The 26314-nt window shown below is 57.2% G+C and overlaps 1 protein-coding gene across 1 annotated transcript in view; it reads left to right on the top strand.

The window, feature by feature from the left end:
- SCUBE1 (signal peptide, CUB domain and EGF like domain containing 1) overlaps positions 1-26314 on the top strand; it is a 134925-nt gene extending 108611 nt beyond the window's left edge. The window contains exons 12-23 of the mRNA XM_059934890.1: positions 8302-8421; positions 8785-8889; positions 9872-9988; positions 10773-10910; positions 12130-12333; positions 15436-15597; positions 16922-17089; positions 18997-19158; positions 20770-20967; positions 22534-22686; positions 23073-23152; positions 25326-26314. Coding sequence (XP_059790873.1) covers positions 8302-8421; positions 8785-8889; positions 9872-9988; positions 10773-10910; positions 12130-12333; positions 15436-15597; positions 16922-17089; positions 18997-19158; positions 20770-20967; positions 22534-22686; positions 23073-23152; positions 25326-25478 — 1760 coding nt within the window. The 3' untranslated portion in view covers positions 25479-26314. The remainder of the gene's footprint in view (positions 1-8301; positions 8422-8784; positions 8890-9871; positions 9989-10772; positions 10911-12129; positions 12334-15435; positions 15598-16921; positions 17090-18996; positions 19159-20769; positions 20968-22533; positions 22687-23072; positions 23153-25325) is intronic.

The following is a 26314-nucleotide window of genomic DNA, read 5'->3' as shown; positions in this document are numbered from 1 at the left end:
CAGGTATTATTATGTCCCTCAGAAGGTGTTCTGCCGTTAGATGCTTTGCAAGGAGGCATCGTTCACCGAGGGTACCGGGGAGTCATTCGCTTGTTACAGTCTCAGAGACCCACAGGGCAGTTAGCTGAGGTCCTGGGGTGGCACCCATGAATCAGATGTCCATGTGAGACACGGGGTCAACCTCAGTGGAGCTGTAGGTGTATTGTCTGTGGGTGGTGTTGTGATGAACAGTCAGATACAATGCAAGACAACTGAACTGGTCTCTCCTGATGGGAGGGCTTTTTCATTTTTTATGTATTGCCTACAAAGAGGATCATAATTACGTTCATGTAACATACTTTATAACATTTTAAAATGTTGGCTTCCCTAGCAGTAGCTTGGGAGAACCGATTTAAAGAATCAGGATCGTAGGGACTTCCCTGGTGGTGCAGTGGTTAAGAATCCACCTGCCGGGCTTCCCTGGTGGCGCAGTGGTTGAGAGTCTGCCTGCTAATGCGGGGGACACGGGTTCGAGCCCTGGTCTGGGAAGATCCCACATGCCGCGGAGCAACTAGGCCTGTGAGCCACAATTGCTGAGCCTGCGCGTCTGGAGCCTGTGCTCCGCAACAAGAGAGGCCGCGATAGCGAGAGGCCCGTGCACCGCGATGAAGAGTGGCCCCCACTTGCCGCAACTAGAGAAAGCCCTCGCACAGAAACGAAGACCCAACACAGCCATAAATAAATAAATAGGTAAAAATAAATTTTAAAAAAATTTTTTTTTAATTAAAAAAAAAAGAAAGTAATTTTTAAAAAAGAAAAGAATCCACCTGCCAATGCAGGGGACATGGGTTCGAGCCCTGATCTGGGAAGATCCCATATGCCGCAGAGCAACTAAACCTGTGCGCCACAACTACTGAACCTGTGCTCTAGAGTCTATGAGCCACAACTACTGAGACTGCGTGCCACAACTACTGAAGCCCACGCGCCTAGAGCCCGTACTCTGCAACTAGAGAAGCCACTGCAATGAGAAGCCCGCGCACCGCAACAAAGAGTAGCCCCTGCTCGCCGCAACTAGAGAAAGCCCGCACACAGCAACAAAGACCCAACGCAGCCAAAAAATAAATAAATAAATTTATTTTAAAAAAAGAAAAAAAAAAGAATCAGGATGGTGGTTATCACTAGTAAGGCCTAGATCTAGGTGAGTTATTTGTAAGGGAAACATGATAGGGTAAATCAGAAGTGTACAACCTTAAATGCATAAGGTGAGAAAACGTGACCCGAAGAATGAAGAACAAAGGTATGCAAAAGAGTGTGTGGAAATCAGTGGTTACAGACATCTGGGAGAATTTATTCCAGTGGTATTAGGCACAAGCTCTCTATTCTGTGTAGCCATCGGCCGGTTCTGAGAATCTTGGGTAACAGTCAATTTCTGTGAACTGTCTGCTTGTGGGGGTTCTCTGAAAAACCTCAGTTTAAGACCTCTAGGGCTTCCCTGGTGGCTCAGTGATTAAGAATCCGCCTGCCAATGCAGGGGACACGGGTTCGAGCCCTGGTCCGGGAAGATCCCACATGCCATGGAGCAACTAAGCCCATGCGCCACAACTACTGAGCCTGAGCCCTAGAGCCCGTGAGCCACAACTACTGAGCCCACATGCCACAACTACTGAGCTCACATGCAATAACTACTGAAGCCCACGCACCTAGAGCCCATGCTCCGCAACAAGAGAAGCCACCGCAATGAGAAGCCCGCACACCGCAACAAAGAGTAGCCCCTGCTCGCCGCAACTAGAGAAAGCCCGCGCATAGCAATGAAGACCCAACACAGCCTAAAATAAATAAATAAAATAAATAAATTTATTTTAAAAAAAGATCTCTAAATGGTGACTTTACAGTATGTTCTGAAAAATTCATTTTTATTTCTTAAGAAAAATTAGGGGTAATAAAGGCTGTGATATATCTGAGTAATTCATGAATAACTCTCCCAGTAAAATGTGTATGTTACTAAGTAAATAAGTTGGAATATCCCAAATAAGGAACACAAAATCTAATAATATTTTAGCTCCTATGAGGGCTGTTATTTTTTTCAACAAGAGACTGCTTCCGTTCATCCAGAAAGTAAACGTACTATTACTGGAGCGTAATTATAACCCATGAACTACATCTGGACATGCTCTAAGTGTCCCTTAGGGCTTGATTCCAGTCCGCATCCCATCTTTACACTTTACCCAGGATTCTGAAGGTCACAGCCACACCACGAACTGGCCATTTCCTCTGCCACCCTGGAAAAGCTTCTCACCAACGTTGTCTAATGTCACCGCCAGTCTGTCCCTACAAGGATGGGTTGTCTTAGGAAAGATGTTAGCAGACGTCTGGGTGAGGTGGTCTGGTGGTCCCAGGAGGCCGCTCTGGCTTCACCAGGTATCATCCTTATGGCTTGTACAACTTGCTCCCCCCGCTCCTTTACAGAGTAGGAAGCCAAACATAGTGTGTGTGTGATGGAACCCTTGGGCCCCTCTGTCCTTGCCCCAGGACTTCGGCCAGAGCAGCCTGTTTCACATGATGATCCGGAAACATTTCCACCAGCTTCCACCTCTTCTGCTGTGGGCCTCTGTGCTCCCGTTATGGGCAGGAAACCTCTCTGTTTTCAAAGCATTCTAAGGTTGAATGCTTCCGCTCATGTGCGTATTTACTTTTATGTTTAGCAATTTAACATGCTAGAGAGAGCCACGGGTGCGGCCCTAGAGCCAACTGGAGCCCCTCCGGGATTGATTCCAGCCTGGAGGATTCTTGCCTGTCCAGCCTGGTACTATCTCTCTTCTTTTTTTTTTTTTAATTTATTTATTTTATTATTTTTGGCTGCGTTGGGTCTTCGTTGCTGCATGTGGTTTCTCTCTAGTTGCAGCGAGCAGGGGCTACTCTGTTGCGGTGCGGAGCATGGGCTGTAGGCACACCGGCTTCAGAAGTTGTGGCTCACAGGCTCTAGAGCGCAGGCTCAGTAGTTGTGGCGCACGGGCTTAGTTGCTCCGCGGCATGTGGGATCTTCCCGGACCAGGGCTCGAACCCGTGTCCCCTGCATTGACAGGCAGATTCTAAACCCCTGCGCCACCAGGGAAGTCTCCTATCTCTCTTCTTTTTTTTGTTTTTTTTTTTTTAATTTTTTTTAAATTTATTTATTTATTTATTTATTTTACGGCTGTGTTGGGTCTTTGTTTCTGTGCGAGGGCTTTCTCCAGTTGCGGCAAGTGGGGGCCACTCTTCATCGCGGTGCACGGGCCTCTCATTATCACGGCCTCTCTTGTTGCGGAGCACAGGCTCCAGACGCGCAGGCTCAGTAATTGTGGCTCACGGACCCAGCTGCTCCGCGGCATGTGGGATCTTCCCGGACCAGGGCTCGAACCCGTGTCCCCTGCATTGGCAGGCAGATTCTCAACCACTGCGCCACCAGGGAAGCCCCTCTTCTTTTTGTTTTTTGCTCTTATTAACAGCTTTTTTGAGATATAATTCACATGCCACAAAATTCACCCATTTAGTGTACAATTCAGTGTGTTTTAGTATAATCACAGAGTTGTGCAACCACAATCCACTTTAGAGCATTTTCATTACTCCCCAAAGAAACCCCATGCAGTCACTCCCCATTTTCCCTCAAGCCCCCCAGTCCTAGGCAACCATAATCGACTTTTGTCTTTTATGAATTCGCTTATTCCAGACATTTCATGGAAGTGGAATGCAATGTGTGGCCTTCTGTGACTGACATTTCGTTTAGCATAATGTTTTCAGGGTTCACCCACGTTGTAGCATGTGTCAGTGCTTCATTCCTCTTTATTGCTGAGTTACATGCCACTCTGTGGTTATACGCATTTTGTTTATCCACTCATCAGTCGATGGACATTTGGGTTGTTTCTAGTTTTTGGCTATTATGAATAATGCTGTTATGAATATTCATGCGCAAATTTCTGTATGAACGTATGTTTACAGTTTTCTTGGGTATATACCTAGGGGTGGAATCACTGGGTCATATGGTAACCCTGTGTTTAAATTTCGAGGAACTGCCAGACTGTTTTCCAAAGCGGCTGCACGATTTTACGTTCCCTCTAGCAGTGTGTGAGGGCTCCAGTTTCTCCACATCCTCACCAGCACTTGTTATTATCTGATTTTTTGATTATAGTCATCTTACTGGGTGTAAAATGGTATCTCATTGTGGTTTTTATTTGTAATTCCCTGATGGCTAATAATGTTGAGTATCTTTTCATCTGCTTATTGTACATTTGTATATCTTCTTTAGAGAAATGTCTGTTCAGATTCTTTGCCCATTTTTTGATTGGGTTCTTTGTCTTTATTATTCAGGTGTAAGAATTCTTTATATGTTTTAGATACAAGTCCCTTATTAGATACAAGATTTGCAAAGATTTTTTTCTCACTCTGTGAGTTGTCTTTTCACTTTCTTGATGGTGTCTTTTGAATCACAAAAGTTTTTAATTTTCGTAAAGTTCAATTTATCTCTTTTTTCCTTTGGTTGCCTGTGTTTTTTATGTCACTTCTAAGAAACTGTTCATTGCCTAATCTAAGTTCCCAAAGATAACACCTGTTTTCTTCTAAGAGCTTTATATTTTTAGCTCTTACATTTAGGTCTTTGATCCATTTTGAATTAATTTTATATGTGTGAGATAGGGGTCCAACTTCACTCTTCTGCATGTGGCTCTTCAAGTGTCACAGCATCATTTGTTGAAAACAAACCATTCTTTTTCCCCATAGAATTATCTTGACATCCTCTTGAAATCAGTTGGCCGTAAATGTATGGATTTGTCTCCAGACTCTCAGTTCTGTCCCGTTGATCTATTTGTTTGTCCTCATACCTATACACCACGGTAGCTTTATAGTGTTTTTAAATCATAAAATGTGAGTCCTCCTACTTTGTTTTTCATATTTCAAGATTGATCTGGCTATCCTCAAACTTCCCTTGAATTTCCATATGGATTTTAGGATCTCTTCATTTTTTAAGATAAGTCTCATCAACAAAACAATATTAAGTTGGGATTTGGTGTGGAGCATCCAAAAGATCTGTTCTGGATGTGAACACTTCTGAAGTACATACACACAGAGATGAGTCTCTCCTTCAGGAAGGGGTAGGAAAGGGAATTCCCTGGCAGTCCAATGGTTAGGACTCGGCACTTTCATGACTGTGGCCCGGGTTCAATCCCTGGTCCGGGAACTAAGATCCCAAAAGCCACGTGGTGCGGCCAAAAAAAAAAAAAAAGAGGAAGAGGTAGGAGAGTTGCTCAATGGTAGTATGAGAAGGAGAAAGGAACCAGACACCATGATTAGTTCACTGACAAGCAGAAAAAGTACTGGGTGTTTTCACGTCACAGGAGGGATCATACTGCATGTGGTACCCTCAGATTTAAACGTGGTTCTAGTACAAGATCTGAAGATCTTTCAACTACTTTATCCAAGGCTGTGATTGCTCTGAGGCAGGAAGGACAAGCCTTGGTCACGGTTGCTCCCCGTGTTGTTGAGTTTGTCCCCTGAGAGCCTGGCCTAACCTTTGCATGTTGATACCAAAAAAAAATAGAAAGGATTTCTGGCAATCTGGGAAGACTGTCTGGACTCTTCCTGGGCTCTCCTCCAATCGTTCTGCTGATGTCGTGGAAACTTTGCTCCAGGGATTCTGTTTTTTGATCATACATAATAGAGGTATATTAAGGTTACCATCAGCTGTAATCTGAATCATGTGTAGAAGAATTTTCTGAGACTTCTAACAATAACCCCGTAGGTGTATTTTAGCTGGCAGTTCCATTTGCAGAGGAGATCCCTCCCCACAATATGTGCAGGGCCTTTGACCTAGAGAAGGGAGGCTTGTCTTCTGATAATGATCCCAAAGGAGCAGTTACAGGCTGGAACTTGGGAAAGAACTGAGGGTTGTTAGAAAATCCCACTACCTGAGTGGTTTTTATTCTTTTTTTTTTTTTAACATCTTTATTGGAGTATAATTGCTTTACAATGGTGTGTTAGTTTCTGCTGTATAACAAAGTGAATCAGCTATCATATACGTATATCCCCATATCCTCTCCCTCTTGCATCTCCCTCCCACCCTCCCTATCCCACCCCTCTAGGTGGTCACAAAGCACCAAGCTGATCTCCCTGTGCTATGCGGCTGCATCCCACTAGCTATCTATTTTATATTTGGTAGTGTATATATGTCCATGCCACTCTCTCACTTTGTCCCAGCTTACCCTTCCCCCTCCCCGTGTCCTCAAGTCCATTCTCTAGTAGGTCTGCGTCTTTATTCCCGTCCTGCCCCTAGGTTCATCATGACGATTTTTTTTTTTTTTTAGATTCCATATATATGTGTTAGCATACGGTATTTGTTTTTCTCTTTCTGACTTACTTCACTCTGTATGACAGACTCTAGGTCCAGCCACCTCACTACAAATAACTCAGTTTAGTTTCCTTTTATGGCTGAGTAATATTCCATTGTATATACCTGCCACATCTTCTTTATCCATTCATCTGTCGATGGACACTTAGGTTGCTTCCATGTCCTGGCTATTGTAAATAGAGCTGCAATGAACATTGTGGTACATGACTCTTTTTGAATTATGGTTTTTACTTGAGTGGTTTTAATAAACCAAAGCAAATCAAGTTCATGTCCCCTCAAGCCTTTTACAAATCCCTGACCCTTTTCAAATTTGCTTCTTCTTATCTTCTTGCATATTCTCTCACAACCAGATATGCTTACAATAAGGCAAATGTACTTTTTTCCCCCTTTTTTTCCTCACTGCCAGTCGATTTGCCTTCCCTCTTGCTTTTTAGGCGACTCTACACTTTTCTCTGAGGGCTTCGATGTCCTAAGGTGGTGGGATGGATGGTTTACACGGCAGAGTCAGATCTCACCTGCATGCGAGCTGAGTAAGCTAGCTTGCCCCTGTTCCGTGGGCACCAGCAGGACTCGTGGGACCCCCGGGTCAGAGTCCAAGGGCCTCAGAACTCACAGCACAGCAAGCAGCCCCCCAGGTCCGTCCACCCAGGAGGATGTGCAGACAGGGAACTTGCATCCCGGCTGAAGGACGCCCAGCTTGGGAAACTCACCCCTCGCTTTTGTAGTGAACAGGAGCCAGGCTGCTCTTGTCTGGAGGGAGATGTTACCTCATCCCTAGAAGGTGCTCGCTGTCAACAAAACCCTGAGAAATGGCTGCGGGAAGGAGGCATCAGTGCTCTGAATCCTCCACATCCCCACGAGGACGTGCGGGCACGCGCAGGGCCGGGCGTGCACAAGAAAGCTGTGTTGTCCGTCTGTAGTTGTTGGCAATCCCCTCTAGGAAGTCGGAGGAAGTACAGGGAACTGCTGGGGGCTAACGTCTCCCTTGGAAGGTTGTGGATGGTTGTCCTTCTGTTTCTTAACCAGTGAGAACACGGGTTCTTCAGCGGTCCTTTTGGTTTGTATTATCTGCAGGTGTTTTTGTTCATAGTTTCTTGATTCTTTGGGAACAAAGGACTTTTGGTCTTGAGTTTGTTTGGGGGCCAGATGTTTTATCTGGAGGGCCATGAGTTTGTTTTCATTTCTAGATTGTGTCCTTTTAAGACTCTTCCTTGAAAATTTCAGCCACATGTTGAAGATCATCCAGACTGGCAGTTCCCCCACTGCAATTTCTTATTCCAGCTAAGTCCCCTGTTTCAGCCTGTTCCCTGGGGCAACTCCACCATTGATGATGGACTCAGAGCCTGATGCTTCCGGAGCCAGGTGTCACTGATCAATCAGACAATTCTATACGATCAGTACTCATGTTTACCTTGACTGTAGAACTGTCAGTCTTTTCCTAGGAGTCTGGGGAATTTTTTAATCCTCAAAAGATAAATAAACACATAAGAAACTCTTAAGAGCTCAGTTTTGGGCATCTTCAAACACCTAATGGATGTGTCTGGGGACTGCCCCAGAGAGGGCTTCCCAGTGACCCTCCCGTGCTTAGTCACTGCCAAGAAGCCCATGGCCATTTTCAGCTGTTCCTTTCCCCAGATGGGCAGGGACACCTGCTCTGGAGGATCCAGCCCTGCCCTTGGATCGGGGCGCAGGGAGTGAACCTTCTCACAGAGAGCCTGGACTGGTGTTGGAGAGAGAAGGGAGCAAACCGCTCCCTGGGCCCAGCGTCCCCCTACGTCCAAACGGATGCGGACCCTGCCATCTCCCAGCCCCCTCCCACCAAGACGGTCTGGCCAGGGGACGGACGTGTGGTGGGAGTTCCTGTTGGTCCATGCTCAGGGCCCCTGCCGGCTCCAGAAAGCCACCCCTGGCCCCTCAAGCCCCTCTTGTATCTTCCTTCTCCTCAGAGACGGGCAAGTGCATTTCTCGGGCCAAGGCCTCACCCCAGGCCCAGCTGTCCTGCAGCAAGGTGGGCGGTGTGGAAAGCTGCTCCCTTTCCTGCCTGGCCCACACACTCTTCATGCCAGGTAACCCAAGGCTGTCCCCGGGATGGGATGGGGGGCGGGGCTCCCTTCCCTGGGATCCAGCCTCTGCTCCCTGCTGTTCTCCAGGAGAGGAGCCCAACCTAGGAATGAGGACCCCCAGCCCTGGTCACCGAGTGACCCTGGGCAGCTGTCTGGTTCTGTGGGGGCCGCAGTGTCCTTCTCAAAAGTGCAGCGGACGCATTCCTGCCCAGCCACTTAGCCTGTAGTCGTGTAGCAGAAACGGACTGACGTGAGGGTCAGTCCTGACCTTCATCGCATTCAGTGACCCCTCCAAGGCCCCCAGGATGTGCGGGTGCTGGAAGGCGGGGGGCACCCAGGCCCACCTCCGCCCTGGCCTCTCTACAGACTCGGACGACAGCTACAGCCTGAGCTGCGGTGTCCCGGGCCTCCAGGGCAAGATGCTGCAGAAACGCAACAGCACCGGCTCCAGCACCGGGCCCAGCTGCTCAGGTAGTCCCTGGCCTGTCCACACCGCACGCACCTGCGGGACCCCTTGACTTTCCGTCCAGCACCAGGCCAGGGGGAGGCAGAGGGGCATGGCCCAGGGAAGGCCTTCTGGCCTGGGGCCTGCCCAGTATGGCTTAGGGTGCCAGGGAGCTAAGAGCAGGGCCAGGACCCAGAAGCAAGCAGGCTGTAAGCTGAGTCCCAGCCCAAGGGCAGTGGACCATGGAAGGGCCCTTCCGGCTCTGGGCCACAGTTCCAGAGTGGTTTAGTGACCCTAAAGTGCTATGGGTCTATGGGTCTCAGATTCCATTTCAGTGAAGGGAGTCACATCTACTGCGGCCACAAGGTTCTAAAAACTGCCAGAGTCAGAGCTCCCCCGGGAGACCATCCACCCACCCCACCCCAGCCCAGGAATACTGGAGGCACACACACCCCCGTGCACTTTAGGACACAGCCAGATCCCCTGCCAGCAGGAGGCTGTGCTTCGGCAGCTTCTCCTATTCAGGATGCTGGATTCAATGATATGCTTAATACATACACGATGTAATTCTAAGCTTCAGTGACTATAGGATTCTTTGGTCCAAGGGTCTGTTTTGCTCTTGGAAGGAATCAGCGGCTCTGGCATCTGTATCATTTCAAATCCCCTTCCCTTCCTTGCTTCCCTCTCTCGTCTGCGCTGCCCCTTTTCCTGAAAGCACCAGCCGCATAAAGTAGCTCTGGTGATGGGGGAGAAGGCAGGAGGCTTGCCCTTCCTCCTCCACCGACCTCTGGCTGGATGGCCCCTGGGGCGAGCATGACCCCACCGTCCACCCTTGCACCTTTTTCAGGGAGAGAAACAAGGCGGCAGAGGTCCCCACCCATGGCTCCCAGTGGGTTTGTCCCCCTGGCAGCCCCCTCACGCTCAGGCACTCCCTCCGCAGCCCCCGGCCCCACCACCTCCCTGCCCAAAGGAGAGGCCGCCACCTGGGGGGATTTGGACTTTCCCCAGGTGCCCCCGCCACCCTCATCAGGCAGAAGGCCCGGTTCAAGATTCGAGATGCCAAGTGCCACCTCCGGCCCCGAAGCCGGGAGCCGGCAAAGGAGGCCCTGAGGCAGTTGCTGCTGGGTGAGTGGGCCGCCCTGGGACCAACCCACACGGGGGGTGGGGGGAGGTCCCCATGCCTGGGGGCTGGGAGCCCAGGGTCCAGTGGGGCTGGGAGCCCAGGGGTAGGGCCTCTCTTCGTCCTCACCACCGTGGTCCCTTAGCCCCAGGAGCCACGCCTGGTGGACCATACACAGTGGTGGTGTCCCTGGGGAAGAAAACCAGCACTTGAGTGGAAAAGCATCCCTGGGGTCCGTCGGCCCGCCTCCCTCGGGGTTAAATGAGCTCCCCCGGAGCAAGAACTTTCTGCACAGCCTGATTGTGTCCAAATGGGAGGAATCCCGGGCTCCCTCAGCGGCTCTCTCTAGAATGAGGGTGGCCCAGAAGGGTGTTCCAGGCTGGGGGAGAGGCTGGGGAAAAGGACCAGAGGAAAGCATGCCAGCTCTGTTTCCACGAAGATTCCCAGACACCTTAGGATTCCTCCTCAAATCTGACAAACCTCGGCCCCAGCGGGCCTCACCTGGGCCGAGTGGCCCTGAGCTGGAGCTGCACAGCTTTGCTACGGAAGGCGCACGAAGTGCCTCACGTGCAGCGGTGTGATGGCCTCGGGAGGGCTGGGTGCAGGGCGTGGCTCAGCCCCCCCGGCCCCTCCTGAGACCTGGCCTTCTCCAGCCTCAGTTTCCCCGTCTGCACATGGACTCTTAGGCAAGGCAGGACCCTGGCCACCAGCCGTCTGTGTGCAGGGTGAGGTAGGACCGTGCTCCCCGCCCCGTGCCACCTTTGCCACAGTGGCCCCTTCCTTGTCCAGAAAACTGCCACGTGACCTTTGTGACCCTCAAGTGTGACTCCTCCAAGAAGAGGCGCCGTGGCCGAAAGTCCCCATCCAAGGAGGTGACCCACATCACAGCAGAGTTCGAGGTTGAGACAAAGATGGAAGAGGCCTCAGGTGGGTGAGGAGACCCCTCAAGGGGTGCGGAGGGCCTCAGCGAGGACAGTGGACTGGGAGGTCTGCTGGGCATGAAGCCAGGCTGCCACCCAAGCCACGGCTACCGGAGGTGTAGGCCAGCCAGGCAAGCGGGGGAACTGGCAGGGCTCAGGGCCGGGCCCTCAGAGCAGCTGCCCAGCCCAGGGTGGAAGAGGAAGCCCGGGGCCGCGAGAGGAGCAGGGCTGGGGCCTGCAGTGACAGCCACAGGCCTCTCCCCACTGCTCCACGCCCTCACCAGGGCCTGGAAGGGCTCATGCCTGCAGCCTCCCCAGGACCGTTGAGCCAAGGACCTGTCTTTCCCAGGTTCCAGCAGGGGCCTTGTGGGATGCTGGCTGGTGTTTCATACCAGCAGTTCTCTCTGGGCTGTAGATGAGAGTTGAGTTGTGACAGAGGAGCAGAGATCTGTCAGCAAGTGTGTGCTGTGTGTGCCTGGCCCTGGACGCTGTGGAAAGAGGGGACAGACCCTTGTCCCCGCACTGGCGGCACGGCCAGCCAAGGGAGACGCCGGACGGTGGGCGCGTGAGAACGAACAGGGCACAGCGCCGAGGGCCCTCCCCTAGAGAGGGGCCCGGACTCTCCCCCAGAGAGGTGCCATTTGAATCGGGACTTGAAAACAAAGTTCACCAAGTGGAACTGGTGGCAGGGATGGCGTTCAGGCAGAGCGAACAGAACAGGCAAAGGCCCAGAGGTCAGAGAGAGCAGGGTGTGTTCCGGAAGCGGTGAGGAGGGCAGGGCGGCCGGAAGGCAGAGTTCACGGTGAGTGTCGGATGCTGGGGGTTAGAGCTAGTGAGGCGGGCGGGGGCTGGACCACGAGGGGCCTGGGATTCAAGGCGGCAGAGCTGGATGTTGTCTTGGAGGCAGTGGCAGCCTCAAGGGTGTTTGAGCAGCAGCCGGGGCCCCCGTGAGTGAGCTGTGCCCTGGGCAGGGGACGTGTTGCAGTGGCAGAGGCCGGGCTTCTACTCAGATCTGCTGCGGGGCCCTTGAGCAGCTCATACCTCTCGGAGCCTCGGTCTCCTGCTATCAGACATTCGCAGCAAGGGCACCTCGGCCCAGGGCCAATGCGGGAAGGCTCGGAGCAGGGGCCCGGCCCAGCACGGCGCCTGGCAAGGCAGCCTGGTGGAGAGACGGCTCGCGGCGGCGGGGCGGGGGGTCGCGAGCTCTGTCTCGCCCGCCCCTGCAGACACCTGCGAGGCCGAGTGCGTGCGGAAGCGAGTGGAGCAGAGCCTGCAGGCCGCCGTCAAGACTCTGCGCAAGTCCGTCAGCCGGCAGCACTTCTCCGTCCAGGTCGCAGGCACTGAGTACGAGGTGGCCCAGCGGCCGGCCAAGGCCCTAGAGGGCCAGGGGATGTGTGGCACAGGCCAGGTGCTGCAGGACGGCAAATGCGGTGAGTCCCTGCCCTCAGCCACTCCAGTGTCGCCCTGCAGACTTTCTCTGTCCTTCCTTCCGTGTGGGCCCAGGTAAAGAGCCCACGGGAGACAGACATGTCGGGCCGGGACAGGGAGACAAGGAGGCCTGCTGGGGAGAAGTGCCGTAGCACTTAGACGTGATGGGTGTCATGAAAGAGCACTCCCCTGGGGCCGGGACCGAGTATACCTGTGACCTGCCCGCGGTCCCGAGGAGGGGCGGGACGGGGAGAGCACAGGCCAGCAAGGCCCCAGCCGAGGGGTGTGAGGGGCATGGGACCAGTCCGTGTGGCTCGAGAAGCCTTCCCAGCGGAGGCATGTGGGAGCTGAGGGCGGAGGAGGAGGAGGGTGAAGGTGTCCGGGAGGCTGAGGGCCCCCCGGCGGGGCGGGGGCAGCGCTGCAGGGAGCAGGGGAGGCCAGGCCACCGCCGGGGCCGTGGGCAGGGCGGCCAGGTCCGGTGAACGAGGCTGGGGACTTGACCGGCCCCCATCGAGAGGGGACGGGTTTAGAGACAGCCCCCGGCGGCTCAGAGGTGAACTTGACTGAGTCCTGGTTCTAGTGGGGCTGACGGTTACGAGTGGGGCTGACGGTTACGTGGGAGAGAAGGCAGGCAGCCAGCGGGTGAGCATATCCGCAGGCCCGGTGAGGGCTTGCTGGCCCCGGTGCTGCCCTGGGCGCGCTGGGAAGCACTGGCCCGCGCTGAGCCGGGGGCAGCCGCATCCGCCCTCTGCCGTGGGAAGGCCAAGTGGAGGGCGGCAGCGGAGCGGAGACCTAGCCAGGCATGGTAGAGCCTGGAACCAGGGGCAGCAGGAGAGGCGGGCAAGGAAGAGAGAAATTGAGAGCACGCTTTGGAGAGGGAGGCGAGGGAGAAGGAGGCTTCCCGGACGACTCCAAGGGTTCGGGCCACTCGGGCAGAGATGGCATTGTTTTCGGATCTGGGAGAAACTTGGGGGAGGGGCTGGCGGAGGCGGGGGTCCCAGCTGTCCTTGTCAGTCTGAGACGCTCATGAGTCGTCCTGGTGAAGGCGCTGACTAGGTTGGAGCCACAAATCTGGAGCACAGAGTGTAGCCTGGGCCGGAGACACAGGATGGGAGCCGCTGGAGAGGAGGTGGGATTTAGGAGTGGGGGGAGGGCCAGTCCCCCGCAAGGGGGGAGGGGGACGGACTTGGGGATGTCATTCCTTTATTTTTAACCACTTATTTTGAAACCATTTCAAACTTTCAGAAACACCGCCAGGCAGAACAAAGAGCTTCCGTATTGTCTTCATCCAGATTCCCCCATTGCAGATGTCTTACAGCATTCGCGCCGTCATGCTTTCCCGCGCGTGTGGCGTGCTTGTGTGCCTTTACATCACCTGCTAAATTCCACCAACTCTTCCGACAGCATCCCTTTCCTCTCCATGTTGTGTTTAGTGGTCATGTCTCCAGAATCCTTCATCTGGAGCAGTTCCTGGCTCTTCCCCTGCCTCTCCTGTCCTGCCCTCGGCCGTCCCTAAGTTCTGTAAGATGACCCTCAGCTGCGTCTGGTGTTTCCTGGTGACCAGATTCAGGGCCTGTGTTCTTGGCAGGAAAACCACGCTCCACGTCTGCTCTTCTGCGCCCCCGTCAGGAGGCACAGGGTATTGCCCTGGTCCATCACTGGTTCCTCCACCTTAATTCACCACTTTCCCTCTGCAATTGATTAGGATTTCATGGGGATGTATTCCAGTGTGCACCAACACCCTGCTCCCCATCAAACTGCCATCCACTCGCTGACAGCCACCAAATTAGCCACCTCTACAACTGTTGCCAAGCCGTGTTCTCTATTTCTGTCATCCCTCCTACATTTATTAGCATTCTAGTGTGAGAGAACTTTCCCTTCTCCCACATGTTGGCATGTATCTATATATCTATGCATTTATGTCAGTGTGAACTCACAGATTCCTCACTGGCTTGTAATCCATTCCTAACATGACGTAGTTCGGTGCTCAGATCGTCCCCACTTCAGCCAGTGTGCGCCACATCAGCTTGGCCCCTGTGTCCTTTTGACATGGCTCCGTCACTCATTGAGCATTCTCTTACCGTCCGGCAGTAAAGATGTTTCAGACTCAGCTTGTGCTTTCCCTGCCTTGGAATCAGCCAGATCTCCAAGGACCCCTGTTCCTTTTAGAGGAGGAGAGTGTGTAGAAAGCGAAAGCTGAGGGACTCATTGCTACTGGAGTGTCACTGCTTCCAGGCCCTCTCATTGGACAGAACTAGAAAGTATAGCTATGCATATATTACATGGAGACCTATGTACCTATGCTATTCCTGTAGCTCTGTGTGTGTGTGTGTGTGTGTGTGTGTGTGTGTGTGTGTGTGTGTGTTTTATAAAACCATGAGTTCATACCAATACCTCCAATTCGGTACCTCAGGATTCTTTCTAACTTTTTTTCCATGTTTCTAAATATCTTGTCCCGTGAGGCCTTCGGCTCCCTTTCTCCTTAACTTATTTTCTCAGCCTGTTCCCTTACTTACTCATCAGTTTGCTTCTGTGTCCAGTGCAGCCAACCACACTGGCTCTCCTCAGCCCAGCATCTCTGTATCCTCAGCCCCCAGGCCCCTGTCACTCCCCCAGCCCCTCTGCACCTGCGCCCCACGTCCTCAGGTGCCAGCTCCGCCACAGGGGGAAGGAAAGGGGAGCCGGCAGGGGGGCTTGGTTTGGATGAAGTTGACTGTGGGGCATCTAGGAGGCAGTTGGTACACAGGCCGAGGGCCCAGGGCTGGAGGGCAGCATGTGGAGCAGAGGGGGGACGAAAGTCCCTGCAGAGACACTTACGAGAGGGCTGAGGCGAGGGATCTGCAAGGGACCCTGAGTGGCAGCAGCCAGGAGGGCGCGTGAGACCAGGACAGGATCCTCGCAGATGACCACTGCCTGGCTCCTATCCCCTGCTCTTCTGGCATGGGTCTGGGCCCCTCTGTGCCCCTGGAGCCACAGGGGCGAGAGCTGGGCCCTATGTGGAAGGACAGAGCCTGGGCCTGAGGCACCAGCAGGCAGACGGCCAGACCGCCTGGCCATTGCTCCCCACCTCTGCCCCCAGCAGTCTCTCCACGTTGCCTCCACAGTGGCCTGCAGGCCTGGCACCTACTTCAGCGGAGAGCCAGGCCAGTGTGTGCCGTGCACGCCGGGGACCTACCAGGACGGGAACGGCCAGCTCAGCTGCACGCCGTGCCCCAGCAGCGACGGGCTCGGCCTGGCTGGTGCCCGCAACGTATCCGAGTGTGGAGGCGAGTAGGGGCCCTCCCTGGAAAGAGGGGCCGGGGGTGGGGGAACAGGGCACCTCCTGTCTCCACCGAGGTTTCCAAAGCAAAGGCCCGGGTGCCTCGTGGTCTTTTGTAAAGCTCTTTGCCGTTTCCAGAGCCTGTCAGGACCTCCACGCAGCTGCACTTACAAAGTGCGTTGCAGACCCACAGTGCGTGTGCCAGATGCACGGCGGTGAGCAGGCGCTGGGCTGCACTTGGTGCCCTTTAAAACTGCACCAGGCAGGTTGGAAAGGACTTTACAGTTTACCACTTGCCCATTTACAGGTCAGCTTATAGCGGAGGTACGTAGTGCTTTATAGTTGACCAAACACGTGACACCTCATGGGGCACCCATCATTGTCGAGATGCTTTATGGAGAGCGGCCAGATACTTGGGGAAGAACTGTGCTCTACACAAAGAACTTCACAGTTGGCTTTTTGGATGGTTTGGAGAGCCCTTTTTCAACTTACCAAGCACAATTTGGTTTGCAAAGAGCTTTTCCATTTACTACCCCCACTTAACCTCATCTGTGAAATGGGCTTGTAGCCTTCCCCCCATCAGCCTCCCTTCCTGGCCCATTGTGGGGATCACCCAAGAGAATGGATGGGGAAAGGTGTGCTGGTGAGTGGGACCCTTAGGGTGGTGGAGACCTCCAGCCTTCTCTGGGGGACAGAAGAGATCAGAGCCCAGCCCTGAGTCCCTGCAGGCTGACCCGCTGCCCTCTGGCCCCTGCCCCCTCCAGGAGTGTGGTCTGTGCCCCAGGGGAGGTAGTACCTGTCAGAGAGCACAGAGAGGCCACGGGGGAAGCAGAGAATTCCAGAGTCTGGGCTGAGAAGGCACTAAACCCACGCCTCGCTCAGCGCCGGAATACCCTCTACATCCTGACTTTTTGCTAGAATGTATTGTCTCCTCCCTTTGTCCCAGCTGTGCCCTAGGGACCTCACAGAACCCCCTCCCTCTGCTCCGGCCCAGCCAGGCAGATAGACAAGGCAGCATCAGCCTGGAGCTTAAGAGCCCCAGGTCCTCATGTGAAGACAGTGTGGCCCGCCCCCTGGGCAGAGCCCCCTAAATAAATGGCCTCCACGACCTCCCACCTCCACGTGTGGTGTCCACATTTCTCAGCTCTGGAGCAAGGCCACTTCTCAACCCGCAGCCCTTCTAGCTGGTGGGAGGAGAAAAGCCAGGCCTGAGCAAGACCACACAGCGCACTCCTCCCCCTCGACCCCCCGCCTTGGTGCCTTTCCCAGGACAGGTGAGGGCTGAGCTGAGCGCCCCGCCCCCAGCCTGAGCCGTGACCTCTGACTTGCAGGCCAGTGCTCTCCAGGCTTCTTCTCCACCGACGGCTTCAGGCCCTGCCAGGCCTGCCCCGTGGGCACGTACCAGCCAGAGCCTGGGCGCACGGGCTGCTTCCCCTGCGGAGGGGGGCTGCTCACCAAGCACGAGGGCACAGCCGCCTTCCAAGACTGTGAGGCCAAAGGTGAGGACTCCCCCCCTCACCCCTCCGCTCAGGGTCAAGTTTCCCTGGATGCCCCTCATTTCCTGCCCTGGCAAACCTCCAAGGTCAGAGGAGGAGCCTGGAGCCTCAAGCAGTGGACACGGGTGACGAGCTCTGGGCTGCGCACGAGGACAGGGACGGCGGGGGTCCGACACAGGCCTGCCTGGGGGCTCGGATGAGAGAGCCTGGCAGGCACGGAGGCTCCAGCCTGCAGCTGTGAGCCCCCAGCCGCCAGCTCCTCAAGACACGGGAGGCTCTGAGCTGCACTGGGAGGAAGGTTGGGAGGGGAGGAAGGTGAGGAGGGGCAGGAGGCGGAGGGGCAGCGGGGTGAGGTCAGAGGTCAGAGGTCTTCAGGGCTGCCGGGGCCCTGCAGTACGGCCCCTCTTCCCCTCCACGCCACCGAAGCTCCACCGCCGCCCCAGGCTTGACTCTCCACTGAGGGACAGTCCTCCCCACCTGCTGATGGCCCGACATTACAGACTCTGAATCTTCCCCAGCTCTCCAGCCCCACCTCCCCCGGCTCCTGCCGGGTTTTCTCCCCTTGACTGGTAGCCTCCCAGAAGGAGTGTCTGGACTCCACCTCCTCTCCTCTCATTCTCTCCAATTCCCCGCCAGCCAGACTGTCACCCCACTACGCCCAGCGTTTGCTCCCATCAAGGCGGCCCACGGGGTCCCTGAGTTGCTGGAGCCCAAGTCAGTTCTGTCTGCGTCTCCCGAGACTGGGACGCGGCCCCCTTGCAGCGCTCTCCCTGCTCCTCCTCGGCCTGGGCCCCAGGCCCCTCTCAGCCTCCCCCCGCCCCGCCCCCGAGCGCTGGGACGTCCCAGGCCCCGTGCCCTCGCCGCTCTTGAGTCTGGAGGAGCGCATTTAAGTAGCATCTCTGCACGGGTGCCCCCAGCTTCCGTTTCCATCCAGCCTCTCCCCTGAACTGGACTCTGCCCTCCTGCCAGGCCACAGCTCCGCATCGTGTCTAACAAGCATCTCAGATTCCACAAGTCCGGGCTCCCCTCCAGTGCACGGCGGCTCTTCCTGCCACGTGCTCAAGGGAACCTTGGCGTCACTCTGAGTGCTCTTCCCCCCCCCCCCCATACCCAGTCTGTCCGCAGCCCCTGCGGCTCTAGCTTCTAAACAGCCCGACTGGGCCTTCCCTGGCGGTCCAGTGGTTAGGACTCCGCGCTTCCACTGCAAGGGGCACGGGTTCCATCCCTGGTCGGGGAACTAAGATCCTGCATGCCGCACAGCGCGGCCTAAAAAATAAATAGACGCAGAGTGACCTTGACCCAGGCCACCGCCACTTCTCCCCCATGGCCCTGGCCTGTCCTGCCTGGGCCTCCGTCCCCGCCCCCCACCCCCCAGAGCCCACTCCCAGTGCAGCAGCCGGGGACACGGGGCAGCTCCAGGTGGCCTTCCTCGCTCACAGGAAAGCCCAGTCCTCACCATGGCCCCTGACCTCTGCTCCGGCCACAGCTGGCACAGACACGGCCCACCTCCGGGCCAGCTCCGCACTCCTCGGGTCTCCACGCCGGTCCCCTTGGTGCTGCCTTCCCTCGCCTCCCTCCACAGCCAGCCCTGTGGCATCTCACTTTCCGTTTATTATCCCCAGTGGAGGCACAGACGGGCATCCCACGCAGCCGGAGTACGACGTGGGCCCCGGGGCAGGGCTCGGTCTGCCTGGCTCGCTGCTCAGAGCCCGTGGTCCACACCACCCCCTGCACTGTCGCGGGCAGGGTCGGGGGGCAGAGGGGTCGGCCTCTCAGCGACTGGGCGTGGGTAGTGGGAGGTTAGCGGGCAGTGCGGAGGGGCCTTGAGCTCTGTGCTGAGTCAGCCCTCAAGGGCAGGGAGCCCCGGGGAGAATGCCGCCTGCCCTTTCCCACTGGCGCCCCCCCGACAGTGCACTGCTCCCCCGGCCACCACTACAACACCACCACCCACCGGTGCATCCGCTGCCCTGTCGGCACCTACCAGCCCGAGTTTGGCCAGAACCACTGCGTCACCTGTCCGGGCAACACCAGCACAGACTTCGACGGCTCCACCAACGTCACCCACTGCAAAAGTAGGTGCCGCTCTTCCCACGGCCGAGGAGCTGCGGGTGCCGGGAGGGGACTGGGGGCAGGTTGTGAGGGCAGGGTGAGCCCTGACCTCAGGTCGTGTCCGCGGTGACACGGACCGGGAGGCCGGTGACTCCTCCCTGGCCCGTCTCATCCGCACGTGCACTCGGTGGGACACCCTGCGGTGTGGAGGGTGCGGCCGGCTTGGCCGGCCCCCTGCGCTCCACGGAGCGACCTGATTGTGCCGTTGTTCGTCGGTTCCCGTGGCTCACCTGCGCCTCAGTGCCGGGCCAGGCCCCACTCCAGGCTCTGGGTCTGCGGAGGGAGAAGTCAGGGCCCGTGCCAAGGAGGCTTGTGGGGCAGCTGCCTGCGCCAGACCCTGCAGCTCTGAAGGCGCAGGATGCTCGGGGTGTACCAAGGGTGCAGGCGGAAGAGGGAGACCAGACGGCCGCCCTGTGTCTGTAGGAAGCTCCGTTTTAGCCAAAAGAAACGTGGCAGCGTAAGACAATCTGGGAAATAGATCATCTCCGAGCCCCTCACCAGCAAGTCATCTGGGCCTAACCCAGAGGGTGCTGTCTTTAGGGATTTCTGATTCACTTTTCAGAGCCCTTTAGGGCATATGTTCTGGTATTTTACCCTTTCCCTAATCAGTTTCCAGCCAGTGGCCCCTTTCCTGGGCTGCTGGTCATGTTTGGAACAGCCTAATGGCCCGTGAAGGAGATTTAATCCTCGACGTGGACGCCATCCCCTCTGCCCGGGCTGTCCCGGCTGGGCTCGTGGCCTCCTGCTGCAGCTCAGCATAGGCAGGGTTTTAAGTGTTTAAACGTCCTAATAAGGAAAAGTGGGGGGAAAGTGGAAGGGAAGCTTCTGGAATGATAAGGTGAAAATGAAATGTTTCCCAGAAATTTTGATGTGAGGAGATCTTTAAATGAAAATGTGTGAGAAAATTATGTATATTTAGTATTTACATTCAATTTTCTTTGCATAACTTTCTTTATGCAGTTAAGCTAGGAACCGTTTAGCTCATAAAAAAAAGTCACGTTTGGCCTCTTTGAGGATGCACGGCTTAGCTAAAATTGAAAAGGTAGGGAAGCGTGTCTCCTGCTGGTCCCTGAGCCTGCCTGCTCCCTGGGGAGGGCCACACCTGGCACCTGGGGGGCACTCAGGGGATGTTGAGCAAAGGGATACACAGACGAGTGAGTGGAGAGAAAGGGGACGTTGGGGCACACTTGGCCTTGGCTGAGACATGGAGGAGAGCACGGGCTGGCGGGGAGCTGGCAGCTGCGGGGACATGGACGCGCCTGCCGTGGAGGGGGGGGCGGCGAGCGGCTCCAGGCAGGAGGCCAGGACGAGGCCCGGCCGCGGAGGTTCGGGTGAGGCAGCCCAGGAAGGGGGTCACCCGAGCTGGGCCTCCGAGAACCAACACGGAACGGGGACCCACCCCCCGCTGAGGGGTCCCCGAGGGAAGACCGGCCTGGAGCCTGGCCTGCTGGTGGGGAGGACCGGGTAGAGGGGGGCCAGAGAGGGGACGGAGCACCTACCAGCCCTGCCCGGGGCCGCCAAGGCTGCCGAGGGCCAGCCGGGCCTGACCAGGGCACGGGCCGTGGTGCCCACAGACCAGCACTGCGGCGGCGAGCTTGGCGACTACACGGGCTACATCGAGTCCCCCAACTACCCCGGCGACTACCCGGCCAATGCCGAGTGCGTGTGGCACATCTCGCCGCCCCCCAAGCGCAGAATCCTCATCGTGGTCCCCGAGATCTTCCTGCCCATCGAGGACGGGTGTGGCGACGTCCTGGTCATGAGGAAGAGCGGTACGTGCCGTCCAGGGGGGCGGCCTCCACCACACGCCCACCCCTCCCCCGCGGCACAGCTCCGCGGGGCACTCACCTCCGTCTGACCCCAGGGGCTGCGCTTCCCAGAGCTGTGTGGAAAGGCCCGGAGAGCTTAGGGTGTGTCCTGAGTGTGGGAATCAGGACCTGGTCAGGTCTGGTCTCGATGCTGACCGCAAGCCCGCCTCTCATCCCAGCTGTCCCCCGCATCCTGCCACACCTCCCAGGGCGAGCCCCCCGGAACGCCCCCTGCCCCGCAGGGCCTCTTCCCGCCTCTGTGCTTGGAGGGGTGGTGAAGGGCCAGCCCGTGCACTCACACGGGGCGCCCCAGGGTCTGCTCCCCCGCTCTGTGAGCTGCGGCCCCCCAGCTCACCACCCCCATGGGGGCTCCGGGTGAGACTTTGGGCGAGGGGCCGGCCCCTCAGCCGTGGGTGAGCACGAGCACGTGCCCAGATGGCCACGGCAGCGAGAAAGGTGGGGAGCCCTGAGACCCCCCCACCCAGGGACTGGGTAGAACCCCTTACGGCCTGTGCCTCGGCTGGGGACCTCGCTGCTGTGGCAAGGCCGCAGTGCCCCCAGGGAGCAAGCTCCAGGTCAGAATGTTAGGGAAGAAGAAGGGGGACAAGACAGACACAAAAACGTGCCCGCCCACCGGGGTCTGGGATGTGTCTGATACACAGAGACCGGCCAGAGGAACAGGAGATTGGGGGGGGAGGGGGGAGGGCCTTGCCCACTGTGTGCTGCATTGTTCCCAGGTGCCTGCACCGCCCACTCAGTGTAGCTGATGAGCAGGAAATGGCCCCCAGTGTGTGAATGGGAGGCCCGAGGCCAGGAGGGGCAAGGTACCCGGCCAGCGTCCTACAGCCAGTCAGAGCGCAGCCCAGGACCATCCCCCGCCCATTCCCGTCACCAGCCTCCCTAGTCCACGGCATCTTCCCCTCCACTGTCTGTCCACAGAGCTGAGCTCTAGGGAGGCCAGCCTCTCCCACCTCGAGGACACCTCAGGAAAGCTCCCCCAGGGAGCAGTGAGGAAGTGAGGCACCCTTTGGCCAGCCCCAGGCACCCTAGGGGTCAGCAGGCTCACCCTTGTTCATCTGCTCACCGGGAGAGGAGACTGACCCTCCACCCCAGCCCCGGCTCTGTGCTGGGTGCAGGCGTGAGCCCTGTCCTTGAGGAGCAGTTGGCAGGGAGACAGTGACAACCCTATAGAGAGGGGCTGTAGTACAGTGTTCACAGAGCAGAGAGGAAACAGGGTAGGGTGGGGGTGGAGCAGTCAGGGAGGCTTCCTGGAGGAGGAGGCACAGAAACTTGTCTCAGAGGGATAAGTAGGAACTGGGGCCGAGGGTCGGGAAGGGCGTTTGGGGCCGAGGGAACAAGTGCGGGGACCGGAGAGCTGGAGCGTTTGGGGGACTGGGGGCTGTGGGTGCTGGATGGCTGACTGAGTGGGGAGGCCAGAGGCCTGTGGCAGGAGGTCAGGGACCGGGTGAGGAGCTGTGGATCTGGGGCAACTCAGCCATGACGGGCCTCCGCCCCCTGCCCCGCCCCCAGCCTCACCCACCTCTATCACCACCTATGAGACCTGCCAGACCTACGAGAGGCCCATCGCCTTCACCTCCCGCTCCAGGAAGCTCTGGATCCAGTTCAAATCCAATGAAGGCAACAGCGGCAAAGGGTTCCAAGTACCCTATGTCACCTACGACGGTGAGTGTGGCCCCACTGCGCACCCAGGCTGGCCCTGGGGACACAGGAATAAATCACACGTCCCCGGCCTCAGGGAGCTCCAGCCTTGGGGGACTGTGGGGTCCAGACAGGCCCATAAGGGGGACAGCGTGGTGCAGATGAGGGAGCTGTTAGTGGTGTCTGCGGGCCTCAGAGGGAGGTGCTACCCAAGCAGGGTTTCGGGGGTTGAATAGAGGTTTTCTAGCTAGTCAAACCTGGAGGAGACCAGTGTGGGTGGAGGAGACAAAGGCACACAGTCTGAAGCCCTGGGGGAGGGCTGAGGCTGACGGGGAGCAGGAGGCAGGAGGGACCTTCGCCTTCAGCCTCTACCCTCACCTTCCTTCCTTCCCCACCGGCGGGTTTCGCAGAGGACTACCAGCAGTTAATAGAAGATATCGTCCGCGATGGACGGCTCTACGCCTCAGAGAATCACCAGGAAATTTTGAAAGTGAGTGAGCTTCCCTATGGGAAGGGATCATATAATCCTGGGATAGTGGCCTGTGATGATCCAGGGCCATCCCTGCCCCCAGCCCCGAGCCCAGCCCTGCACAGAACTGAGGGGAGGAGAGTGATTAACAGGAGAAGAGAAGGTGATGGGAGCAGGCGGCCAGGGGCAGGGCTGGGCCAGTGCATCTGTCCTTCTAGCCCAGGACCTGCTGACGTGCCTGTGGGCAGGTTCCTTATGAGCTCTCGGCCTCACTTTACTCATCTGTGAAATGGGGAGAGCTCGACAGCATGGTCTCTTAAAATCAGGAGAATCCTCCGCTGCCTTTGGGACTGACTCCCTCCTCATCCCGCCCACGTCCTGAGGAGTAGAGCCACCTAGTCATCCGGGGGCTGTGGCCGTCACACGGCGGGCACAGGCCGGGTCAGGGCCCAGGTTGTCACCGTGAGGAGCCAGACTCAGGGATCTGCTTGGGCTCTGGGGGTCGGGCCCCGGCCCAGCCCTGGGCAGACAGCACCCCCAGCCTGGGAGCCGAGGGTGGCGTGGAGGGCAAGAGCGGGGCTGGCCAGTCCCTCGCTAACTTCTGCTCCGGCTGCCACCTCCCAGCTGGGCGGCCCCAGGCAAGCTGTCTGAGCCCCGCCCCACGTCTGAGAAACTGGGACGGCTCACAGTCTCCCAGCCCAGGCCTGGAGCACTCCTGCACACAGTAGGCAGTTTGTAAGCCAAGAGGTTTGGCCCCCTGCTGCTGCACCCGGATGAGACCTGGGGGTCTCGGGGCACAAAGCCCCTCGTCGCCCTCCTCAGGCGCCTGTCTGTTTAGTGGGAACCAGAGGGTCGTCCTGGCCTCTCCAACTCTGTCCTGTTGACAGTGCCTGACTCTCTCGTCCTCGCCCCGGCCCTCTGCCCCACCCTGCGGCTGGGAGCATCTTTTCAGAACCAGAAGTGTTCCCGTCTCTTAGGACCAAGCCTTGGCCAGCGAGGCCCAGCCTGGCACAGCTACCACCTGCCTCCGCAGCGGCTCTCAGGCCTCCACTCCCCACCTCGCTGGCCACGGCCTCCCAGGAACGCTCTCCCCGTTCTCTCCTCAGTGAACGTCCTCCCGTCCTGCTGCTCTCAGCTCAGGCGTCCCATCCTCCGGGCCTCCCGAGCCAGGTTGCGCTCTGAGGGCCCCAGTGGCCCCCTTCTTGGCCGTCAGGCCTGCAGTTTAGGTTTGTCCTGTGATTACTGGGCCCCCGTCCCCCCCCCCCCCCCGCCGGGGAAGGAACCACAGGGCTTCCCCCTCAGCACTCTGTACCCGGCACCTGGCACTGCGCCCAGCACATGGGAGGAACTCCACCAGTGTCTCCGAGGGTGTGGGTGCATGTGTGCGCGTGGGAGAGGGAGTGTGTGTGCACGCGCGTGTGCGTGTGTGTGCCCGCTCGCACATGCCGGGACGAGTCACACCCCAAGACGGCCGCTTGAGACGATGAGCTCGTGGGGCAGGAAGCACGCGGTGCGGTGGCTGCCGGTCACTGGAGGTTCTCCCCCAGGGTGGCATCGCCCCACTTTACAGATGATGACCCTGGGCTCTGAGAGGGGGCCCAGCTGGTGAGTGACGGCACCTGAGTATGGGCCGCCTGGACCCTCGCGGCACACCTGTGCCGAGCACCCCTGGGCCAGGCTCCTGGCTCTCAGGACTGCACTTCCTCTTCCGCGCAGCCCTAAGAGGAGGGATCGTCACCCCGTCATTCAGATGAATGATTCACGTTCAGAGCAGCAGGGCCATTTTCCCAGGGCTGGGGCACTAGTGGGGGGATGGTGCAGCTGCGGTTTCCAGTCCGGCCTACTGGCCTCCAAAGCCTTGCTCTCTACTCTGTGTGCTCTGGTTTTCAACCTGGGGGGTTTGGCTGTTGTGTTTTTGCAGCGCACCCTTTTAAGATAAAATGTGACTGGAACTCCAAGAGTTAAAACGAATAGACTATGAAAAAACCAATTAGGCTATTAAAACCGAAAAACTATTCATGGCAAGGAGTCTGTAGGGTCCTGAAACACACCAGCCAGCCCAGCCTCTTCCCCCTTCCCGCATCCCTGCAGACACCCTCAGGCCCTCCAGGGCGCGGGGCATCGCAGAGGCGAGCGGCCGGGGCCTTCCAGCCTGGCCCCAGGCCCCTCAGCCTGGCCACACCGTGTCTTGCAGGACAAGAAGCTGATCAAGGCCCTCTTCGACGTGCTGGCGCATCCCCAGAACTACTTCAAGTACACAGCCCAGGAGTCCAAGGAGATGTTCCCGCGGTCCTTCATCAAACTGCTGCGCTCCAAGGTGTCCCGGTTCCTGCGACCCTACAAATAACACTGGTGCAGCTGCCCTGCTTGGGGTGCCGGCTACCCGGGGGGGAGAGAGCTCCTCCCCTCCACAGTCGAAGCTAAAGGCGGCTCCGTGGGCCCCCACGCTGCCTTGGGAATCGCCGTGGCGTCTGCCCTTCAGGAATCGCCGACCAGCCCGTGGCGGGCGAGACCACATCCAGGCAGAGACCCCAGCCCGGCTGCACTCCTCTGATGCCGCCCCCGTGGGAAAACATTGCTTCAGGCAGCCTTTCTTGCTCCTTCCAGGACACCAGTAGCGCCCTCTCCTGAGCTGGCACCAGCGGACGCCACCCGGACCAGGACGCTCGGCCACCACCCAGGCGGGTCCCGGGCAGAGCTGACCTTTGGAGGCTGCACGTGCCCTCTGCCTGGTGCTTCAGGGGAGAGAGGGGCATGGCTGCCATGTCTCAAGGGGGCTCTCAGAGGCAGAATCCAAGACAGGAGGCCAGGCCGTGGAAGCAGGGGTGGTGAAGCCTCGTCTGGGGGCTGTGATAAGCCAGTGTCGATGCCGGCAGGGCGTCCACACCCGCCAGCTCCTCTGGCCGTGGGCCCAGGACACGGGCGAGTGCGGTTGGGCTCTCAGGATTCTGTGATGGGACAGAAAAGAGGTGCTGGGAGAGGAAACTGTAGATTTCTGCTTTCCCGTGATAGAGCATCTAATTAAGTACTATGTGTATATGAATATAAAGATAAAGATATATATACTTCTATTTGTGGGTACTTTAGGAGAATTCTCTTTAGTAACTGTAAATATTAATCGCCACCCCGTCATCTGCCAGCTGTTGCTGGCTTCCCTGACTGATTAAACTGCTCCTCCAGGCA

This window comes from Balaenoptera ricei, chromosome 10, assembly GCF_028023285.1.
Source record: "Balaenoptera ricei isolate mBalRic1 chromosome 10, mBalRic1.hap2, whole genome shotgun sequence".
NCBI classification, from domain to species: domain Eukaryota; kingdom Metazoa; phylum Chordata; class Mammalia; order Artiodactyla; family Balaenopteridae; genus Balaenoptera; species Balaenoptera ricei.
This window is presented reverse-complemented; position numbering and strand designations above follow the sequence as displayed.